The sequence below is a fragment of the Crocodylus porosus genome, unplaced genomic scaffold (genome assembly GCF_001723895.1).
Source record: "Crocodylus porosus isolate Cpor-Errol unplaced genomic scaffold, CroPor_comp1, whole genome shotgun sequence".
NCBI lineage: Eukaryota > Metazoa > Chordata > Crocodylia > Crocodylidae > Crocodylus > Crocodylus porosus.
The window spans coordinates 11,057,743-11,067,897 of NW_017728916.1; the positions used below are offsets into that span (position 1 = coordinate 11,057,743).

Here is a 10,155-nt window from a genome sequence, read left to right on the forward strand (position 1 = left end):
CCTAGAGGGTCTCATCCAGCCCTGGGGGGATCTCATCCGATCTTGGAGGGTCTCATCCCATCCTGGAGGGTGTCTTGTCCCTGATCCTCACTGCCACGTGTTCGTATTTTCACCCACCTGCATTTTGCACACTGGTTTCTATTCCACCCAGGAGAGCATACGAAGCAACAGCAGACTCTGCCTATGCTGGAAGAAGTGCAAAAATCTAGATTTTGGTTCAGAAATGATACCTTTTATTAGACCAATGCCAAAAAATAAAAAATCTTTTTATGCCTGAAGAAGGGTGTTTGTGCCCAAAAGCTTGCAAAGAGCAGATTTTCCAACTATTTAGTTGGTCTAATAAGACATATTACTTTGGCCCAAAGAACCTCGTCTGCCTGTCCCCTCCGCGAAGCTTTCCCGGTTCAGCCAGGCCCATGCCCCGGGCCCGGGCAAACCCAGCTCTCCCCCACGCAGCTAGATGCACTGCCGGTCTGGCTAGGCTGGGAAGACCCTGCTTTCCTCCGCTCTCCCACGCTCAGCTAGCAAGGCAGCCGTTTGTTGCAGATGCTAACCCGGCACAGGCAAGTACACCTTTCATCTGAAAACGCTGCGGTCAGCCAATTTAAACAGATGTCATGCAAGGCCCAGAAGATACCTGCAGTCACCACCTACCCCAGGGCAGCAAGACTCTGCAAGTCACGACTTATTCAACAACCCAAACATCGAAGCCCATGTAGCCCTTCCTTTACTGATCAGCATGCCATGAAACTGAGAAATAGCTATTTGCACACACAACATACAGAAAAATCGGAGCCTGCAAAGAGAACCTGGCATTATATATTCACAGGGACGAGAAAACCTCTCTCAGGACATTCGAATGTGTACAAACACTGACGTCTTGGTGCCTGCCACCAAACGTGTCCTTAATGCCCACCGACATCTTTAATGCCACAGTCAGCTGCAGCCAGCAGCTGCACACGTGTTAGGGCTTAAGACCTGACCCGGGAGCCAATTCATACTCAGTCAATTGTCTGCTTCATTCGCTGCTTATTATCAGCCGGGTCTGCAGCTCCGCATATCTCAAATTCCTCTTTTTATTACAGGGAGAGACGATGACGATACCGACATTTTTGGAACAGCTCTATTTACCTCCCTTTGTAGTATGGCCAGCTCAGATCCGATGTGTTCACTGAGCTTTTTTGGTACAACTTCCATTTACTATATAAATGGATTATTCTATACGTAGCAATATAATACTACACTGCAATTTTGCAAAAGGCTGAGCAGTGGAAAAAGGCTACTTCTGCGATTTGCTCATTATCCAATGGTATAAAATATATGCATGGAAGTTTTATGTTAAACATTTTCTTCCATTGCGCGCACGCATGTGCACTTCGTAGTTTCATAGATGGATGTTAGGGGAAGCCTGTTCCAAACCCTTGGCGCTCGACTTGTAAAGTTTTTCCTTATGTCTAGTCTGAAGGGATCTGCACACAATTTCTATACATGCTTACACATCCACAGAAACCAGTACGCATCCGGTACATACAACATTCACGACAGTTTTTTTTTCTAATAATACATGTCTCTTTACTTACGGATGTGTACACCCCGGCACAGAGTGAAAGTGGTTTTAAATGTACTTTGCAAGATCTAAAACTTCCAAATAAAAATAAAGTGCTAATAAGATACATTTGCAGCTAATAATCAGGACACCTTTGTAGAAATGTGGGGTGCCAGATTCTTTAAACCTTCGTCTCACGGATCAGGGCACTTTTTTTGACTAAACTGCATGAGCAACCAACTAAATGCCCAAGCAACTGAAACATCGAATTAGGAACATGATCATTCCTGAATTTTAGTGATGTGAAAAGAACCAAAGAAGTACCTTCAATTAAGTCCCTCGTAGATCTGGGCTTCTTGTGTCTTCAAACTTGGGAATATAACACGCATGCCAATTTAATGCATTAAATCAACATTTAACTGTAAGAAAGGACTTACTGCTATCCTTTGGAGAGTCATTTTAATAGACGTCCATGTGTCCAGTCTTCTATCCAGGATTAGGATAAATTTGGTGTCAGATTCATGTTGACTATGAGATAAGAAAATACAAAGTGGCTAGGTAAGTGAGAGCGTACCCTTGCAGTCACAGGAATAAGAGAAGTCAGCTGAACACAGTACACCTAGCCCTTTCCACAAGCACCGACATTTCATTAGAAAACAAAAAATCATCTACCATGAGGTTCAGAAAGAAATTCAACGTGCTACCTTTGTTGTTATCCCATAGTAACCTTGACTTTTGAAACTATTGCTATCCATTGGCAACTTCATTTGTATTTAAGAATCAGGCGACCAATTCCCTTATGTAACTCTGCAAAATCCCAGCTTTAATAGTCGAGGCAGCAGCGCTGTATCAGTAATGCTACACTGTTGGGGATGACATGTGCCTAGGTAAGGTTTTTCTTCTCTACAGTATCACCCAATCGGGGAATCTGTTTTCAACTCCTACATGGGTTTAATTTGCAGATAAGACACATCAGAAGCACGGCCTGCATGACAAATTTGAATCACAGCTGTAGGGAGGCAATGGAGCAGGGCATTTGCAAACAAGTCCCTGGGGATGTGGATATTCGCAGGTCCAAATGCAAACAGGGTGTAAAAAACTCCTGAGTTTGGCATGAGCAGCTTTAGATTTTAACGCTAATTATTTAGGACTACAACATGGCAGTCAATATTTGGCAAGCTGGCTTTCTTTTAAAAATAAGTCACTTAATATGGCAATAAGATACACATTAAAGGGATGCTCTCTCCCTGGGTTTTATGCAATACTGTTCTTTTTACCAATATACCTAAAATAAATTAGTGCTTGTGCCAGACAGGACAGCATTATAAGTCTTCTTGCCATACAAAAGTAGCGGCATAAACTGCAGTGCATGCATTCCCAAAATTGCCCTGCAAATGTGACGCATGCCTTCACCTTCAATGGTTGTTTCTGAGATCACAGTGAACCCCTGGGCTTGGCTTTATATGCTCTCAGTCCCCCCCAGTAGAAAGGAGATGTTAGTGCGAGGCTGTATGTGGCATGTGCCATTCATTGAATTTAAACATAAAAAAACAGATGAGGTGTCTCCAGATACTTCTGGAGTATCATCTAGAGCTCAGCAACATTTTGACCAAATGGTCCCTTCACAACTCCAGAAGATTTTTGGTTCAGTTTGCCCTGAAACAAAATTCCCCTCCCACCAAATTTTTGGAACGATCAATAAACTGAAAAAAGCCCCAAACAAAACATGTCATTTGTGAAAGCTGCATCACGAAGAAAGATGGCAAGAAATGCAAAGGAAAAACTAGAGGAATCAGGCAGACTATTTCACCCTAGGAGTCAGCAAAAGCATATGAAGGGATCGCAGTCTGTAGCATGGAAGCATCACAATGAGCTCTAAACCGGGGACTCTACAACTACTTGAGGAGCAATGGGCACATCTACATGACACGCTTAATGCGCAGTAGCCTAATAACACTGCACAGTAGTGTGCCGTGCAAAACCTGTGCTAAAATACTACTGTATGGTACTATTAAGCTACTGTGCATTAAGTGTCACGAAAAAAAGGTGTGCTGGCGTTACTGCTCAGTAACTGTAGTTACCCCGCATTTAATTAAGCAAGTACTCAATTAAATGTGTAGTAAACTACTGTGCATTAATGAATGTGTAGGTGTGCCCAATAAGGACACCAGACGGTCCTCCCTCAACCTGCTAACTTGTTTTTACTGGCTTCCCTCTGGGCAAACAGCACAAAGTCCTGGACAGCCCAGACGTCCTGTAACCTGATGCAAAAGTGGATCTTCCCAACGGAGCCCGTCTTTGGCCATTTGCAGTCCAGGGCTTGCAGGTTTATCAGGTTTCCAGCTCAATGGCAGTGCTTTTAGCTTGACACTAAAACCAAATCAGTGCATTCTCCCCAAGGACTGCCTGGTGCTATTTCATTTACCTCCCATAGCATGAATCCTCCTGAAGAAGGGTAACTGCAGCGAAGCATCAGCATGCTTCCTGCTCCTTTCTAATCATCCTTACTTTTATAGTGCATACCCAAGCTCTAACCCCTCATCATCTGCAACTAAACCGGTCTCTGAGCCCATACAGCCTCACTGTAGTCAAAGCAGATACATTCAGTCAAAAACCAAGTAGGCTCCCACAATGGCGAGAAGACGAGAGAAACATGCATTCTGAGCCGTTACCCCTGAAATGCTAAATAGATGTCTGAATCATCACGCCCTCACTGATTTCAATAGGGTTTGACCAATTAGGAGTAAAATATGGAATAGCGAATGGTTTCAGCGCTTGTATTTATTTGCGATACCAGCGCAGAACAGCAGATGTTACATTCAGGAGAAACCCCTTGCGCAACCAATTATAGAAATGGCGTAGTGGTAATGTACAGTCAGATGAAAAACTGCAGAGGGGATGAGCCCTGCTCCTACTGTAAAGAGGACGAGAATAAAACATCTTGCCGGGACAAGATGACGTTTCCAACATCACTGGACACAGAGCTGCCTGGCAGGGGAGGAAGCAAAGGCAAAACATTCGAGCAAAGTGTGAGAGAGGGCTGGGGAAGGAGGAGGTGAAAGGACATGAAGGGACGATAATGAGAAGCAGAAATAATGAACAACTAGCGATCCAGATGCTGAACATGGGCAGCTGGTTGAAGATGAATTGACGTGCATGGGGTGCAATGGGGGACCTAAATGCCTTTATTCCCTTAAATATTTCACTCCCCTAGTTGCAATTCTCTCACTTGCTTGCCTCAAAATATTACCGTAATGACTCTGCAGTGGCACATCAGACTTAAGCGACGATACATACCTAAGCTTAAGCAAAACTCTGCCACAAATTATTACTTTAATTGGGTAAATTGATGGTATACAAACAAGCTGGCAATTGATAGAGACAGAGTCTCCTTTTATTATATGGTTGGAGGCCTCATATACGCAAATGAGCACGACGGTTACATCTGCATTGCGCCGGGTGGCACTGGGTAGAGATACCTGTGCAGGTGCCGAATGAGCTGGTATGTCTGCAGCAGAGTGCAGAGAGACTAACCCGGGTCCCAGAAGCAGCATAGCTGCACAAGCATGACTGATTAGCCTAAGTGGAGCACTGCACATCACTGCACTGCACTGCAGAGGATATACTGCGTCCAGGCTGCCAGCCAGCCACATCAGAACAAGCATACAGCAATGCCCCATGCAGTGGAGACATCCGCTCCGGCTCAGCATTACAAAGCCATTCGGCTCCTTCTAATCTTTGTCTTCTACCTGGCTTTGCAAGTGGAAGTTGCTCACAGCAAAGAAGTGATACCCCAGATCGTGCCTGACACCCAATCTGGTGGAAGCCTTCACCAATGGGCAACTGAAACTGGAAAGTAGTGCTGTACCTTGGGACTGAAGTCAAGTATGTTAAGACTTTTGTAAAAACCTCTTCGGACACTTTGTTGAATTGGGAGTTTTCTGGAAAGGTGATTATCCAGCCATTGTCTTTCCCTCGGCCACCTAGAAGTAACAGAACACGCTTCTCTGTACACGCTGTTTGGAAAACATGCCAGGCAGTGAAACCCCCTCCCCGCCCAAGCACAATTTAAAATGGAAAATATTCATCTACCCCCTGTAACCATTCATCTTGGCACGCTAAAGACAGAAACTTGTCCTGCTCCTTTTGAGCCATCCGTGTGTGTATGCATCAGTGCGTGTCTGAGAGATGAGTGAGGGCAAGTCATGACTTAGATGCACATTTGTGCCCACGATGGGCATGCACACGTAGGTACATAGCTGCAAGGCCAGCGTGCAGCCTGCTGCACATGCATGCGTAGGTGTCCACGCTGCAGGAGAGGTAGAATCGCTACCTGGAGGGAAATGCCAAAAAATGCCACTGATGCAGCTAAAACACTGCCTCTTTGGCACACAACGGGAAACAGAAATCCACCCTCGGGGCTTACAGTACTTATAATCATGGGATTTTAAATACGACTCTGAAAAGCACCCTTCTCTAAGAAGCTCATTGTGAGCAGGATGGAGTGAAAACTAAGAAACTCCCCCGGATTGGTTTTAGTTCAGTATTACAGGCCAAATTCTAGCCTTCAACACCAATGCACCACTCCCACATGTGCATTAGATGCTGGTTCTTTACCAGATATACCCCCTTAATCTCCTTACAGCACCTTTTGGATGTGATACCAAAGAAGCCGGGAACATAAGGGTAAGCTCGTGTGGATGACACAACTATATTTCAGAGCAACAGACTTGTTTGCTTGGGAAGTGTAGAGGTAATATTTTATAGCCTAGCTTGGGGAAGAAACCTAAGACCCTCTTTCAAGCCAGCACAATGCTTTAGCAACACTACTTCCAGTGGCCCCGGAGACTACCTGATGTGTATCTTCCGTACGGCATCCTTTTGCCAAAGAGTGAGCAAGTTCATCTAGGGTATTTAATTACCTTGCATGGCAAAGGTGAGGGAAGGAGCGCACCGTACTCACCAGAGAGGAAAGCAAACTCTTTCAGCAAATCATCGCTGATGTCTTTTGCACAAATGGGAACTGCAGCTTCTAGAGAAAGCAGGAGCAAAGCAAAGTAAATATGTGGTTAGTAGCGTAACAAAAGGGAAGTTATCCTCCACTCACCTCTGCCCCATGAAATTAAACACTGAAAGGTCACACCCAAGAATAGTTTCCCTCGGTGCATGTAATTTCTGCATTTAATCAATTCGACCAATGATCAGTCATGTTAAAAATGAATAACCAGAGTGTCTTACTACCTTCTTTCAACTGGGCCATAGGGGATGGTCAGCCTGATCTTTTTTAAGTGGACTACAGTTTTATTTCCCCCTTTTGCAAATCCCTCCGGTATTTCCCAGCACCGCCAGTACAATGAGCTTGCAGGTCGCTGCGGGTAACAGAAGTGGCGGAGAGTGATGCATGATAAAGTCTACTGGGCATTTTAATAATGTCCTGCTCCTTAATGTTGTAACGTGCAAGTTCCTTAATGAATGCACAGCCAAAGCAAATAAAACTGAAGTCAGCCCAGCTGATCTTGCATGGCCCAGCGCCACATGCATTAGAGAGACGATTGTCCTCATGTCCAACGATTAGATTTCTAAAATTAAATAGAGGAGGCTGCTATAAAGCCACCTTTAGCATACTGTGATTGTTACAATACCAGTCTGGCACGTCAGCATAATTTTATATAGATTATAGTGTGAGAGAGAGAAAGCAGGCATGCACTACATAGATTATGAGAGCATAGCCAATGATGGCTAAAAATCAAAAATACTCGATTTGCACTAGTCCAAACTAAAAGAAACATGCATATTCTTATATACTGCAGGTCCCTGACAGTGTAAATAGGATGAATGCACGAAGCTGCTCCTTCGAAATATTTAAGTCTGTGCCCTTTCTGACATTGCATGCCTGGCTATTTTTACTTTCATTCACTGAAAGTGTCCCGTGTGCTCTCAGTGACTCAGGACTTCATCTCATGGATGTCAGTAGAAAAATTCTGTTGATTTCTATGGGACGAGGTTTGGACCCATTACTCTTGCTTGCTTTTGCAGTTACTTTGATCAGCTTCCATTAGCACTGTCATTCATCAGAGGACGAGTCAAGTGAACAGCTTGTCTTGACATCCGTTTAATAACTGCTTCGGGTGAAAATAATTTCATATTGACCAAAGCACAATATTTAATAAATTAATAAGCACTAATACAAACCCGGGTCCTGTGATCAAAGGATATGATGCATGCACGCAGCCTTTGGAATAGAGGAGGCAGGAGACAAAAGTTCAAGCATCTTCTTTTGTAACTTGGTATGTATTGCATTTTTCTGCACGATCTGACCTCACTGCAAAACATTATCCAAAACATACGCGTGGCAAAAGTCCTACTTATCGAGGGATTCATTTATGGAGACAAAAGCATTTATATTACCCTCCTCAAAGACGTACAATATACTTCAAGAAATCAGCATTTTCCAATAAAACGCCACTATTTTGTTTAAAGTATCCAGATGTGTTTCCTAAATTCTTCCCAACAAATGAGGCAGAAGGGGAAAAATCAGGAACAGCCTGCAAGTTCGGACTCATGTTATGTATGCTCAGAAGTAAAGACATCTGATTATTTCTATGACCCAGACAGCACAACAGGCACTTCACAGAAAACAGGAAAAAAGCATCGTCTGTGCTTTTAGTGAATTTAGCGCCCTGGGCCTGGGTTGTACAGCAAGATCCAGCAGCGCAGGGATCAGCTTTCCCCTGGCTCCCGCCTCCATATCAGGCACTGCGCATGCAAACAAAATAATGCAATATTTGCCAACTTAGCTATGTCAACATAAAAAAAAAAACACAATGCAGGGTTTCCGTGAGCATGCATTAAACAGGCGATGTCTTCACTGGGGTGTGTGCTTCCACGGAGAGAGCTGGCCCACTACAAGATCCTACTGGAGACAAGACACGGGTGGTTTTTACGACCGTGTAAGTAGTCCAAGGCAAACATCTGGGGAGTCGAGAGGTTGGCACAAGTCATTCACTGCAAACCTTCTCTAGGTAAACTGCTGTGCATGAATCATAGCAATCCCACGTATGAAAATAACACAGCAAGCAACAACAAACGCACACGGCGTGCTCCTGTGTCGTGGAAGGAAAGCACCGGAGGAAAGCTGGATTTATGAGCGAGAGCACTGTTTAGCAACTGGGAGTAGACCGAAGGGTGGAGACAGAAGCACTTTAAACCATCCCTTTTCAAGAGTCAACATTTCAAAGGAAACAACTTACTCATTTGCATTCTTGAACTGGGCTACGCGCACCACGCAAGCCAGAGGACGATGCAGCTGCTCGCTGGGAACCAGACCCAGGTCTCCCACGTCACCGGCCCACAGGGCAACCTGCCGCTCAACAGCATGCTGCATTTTTCGGGCTCCAAGAAAGGTCCAAACACTATCCAACACATCCTCCCATCGCTCCTTGAGGTCAAAGCCAAGTAACTACACAAAGCCACATCTGCTAGCCACTGAAAGTCTTGGCCAGGGCCACCCATAAGAGACTGCTGACCGGGACTATGTTTTGCGCTCTTAAGACTCCAGCTTTGTTACCCTTCGGGAGCAAAACACCAACTACAACCGTGCCACGGGACAAACCGACATCCCCTGCCATTTGTGAGAGCTACGAAGAGAGAGAGGAGGGTCAGTCGTGGAGAAGGCCGGTGGATGGGGCTATTAGAGAGAAGGACGCGGCCTGCTGCTGGAAAGGACCGGGCTGGGTCTCTTGTTGAGGGCTCGGATGTAGAGACAGATGCCGCAATAGGAACGGAGACCGCAACTGGGGGGGTTGGGGGGGAAATCAAACCCTTTAAGGCATCTCCAAATATCACATTAGCCAGCCTCATCTTTGCTTTGGGCAAAGCACTGCAACCAAGAGACAGGTGCCCATGGACCTGGAGAAATGTGGGCAGCGGAGTCGAGCATCTTCCCTGCCCACGGCAGGGGGGTCGGACTCGATGACCCCATAGGTCCCTTCCGACCCTAAAATCTATGAAGTCTCATTGACTTCTAATGGGATATAGGCACCTAGCTATCATCTGTGCTGTTGACCATATCCCTCTGAGTTACCTACATCTGCCTGCCCCTACCAGCCTTGGAGATCTGGCAACGAATCTCTCTGTAAATGGGGCTTGCTGCCTTCTGAGCTCTCAGCTGGACCATATCGGAGCAGCACAGCTAGGAAATAAAACCTAAAAATAGCAACCTGGTGTAAAGCCCTTTCCCCTCAAGAGCATTACAAACTAGAGCGGCGTTCAGGCAAAGCAGCATGCCCCTTGCGTTGAACTGGAGGAGGGAAACGCCACGAATGCCGCGTCACTGATGCTCAAGCGTGCGCCCAGCTGAACCTCTTGCAAATCCTTCCTAGATGCAAAAGGACAGACCTGAAAGCATCCTCTGCCACTGGGAGCGGTGCTATGGCACAGGGATCCTGAGGACACATGAAATCAAGAGGGAGGAAAAAACCCCAGAGATCTTTACTCCGCAGAGAGAGAAGCAGAAGAGGAACGCGCCGCTACAGTCATAGAGAGAAAGCTATTTTTGTCCTAGCAGGCTTGCTTGGTGCAGGCCAGGATCTTTTGCTGAGTCCTCGGTT

General features: G+C 45.5%; 1 protein-coding gene across 1 annotated transcript in view; it reads right to left on the bottom strand.

Moving 5' to 3' along the window:
- Positions 1 to 9,722, bottom strand: part of MCF2 (MCF.2 cell line derived transforming sequence) — a 70,662-nt gene extending 60,940 nt beyond the window's left edge. Inside the window, exons 1-4 of the mRNA XM_019536176.1 lie at positions 9,650 to 9,722; positions 6,510 to 6,578; positions 5,415 to 5,529; positions 1,984 to 2,074 (exon numbers count right to left, since the gene is read on the bottom strand). Of these exons, the coding sequence (XP_019391721.1) occupies positions 1,984 to 2,074; positions 5,415 to 5,529; positions 6,510 to 6,578; positions 9,650 to 9,722 (348 nt within the window). The remainder of the gene's footprint in view (positions 1 to 1,983; positions 2,075 to 5,414; positions 5,530 to 6,509; positions 6,579 to 9,649) is intronic.
- Between the last annotated feature and the right edge of the window lie 433 nt (positions 9,723 to 10,155).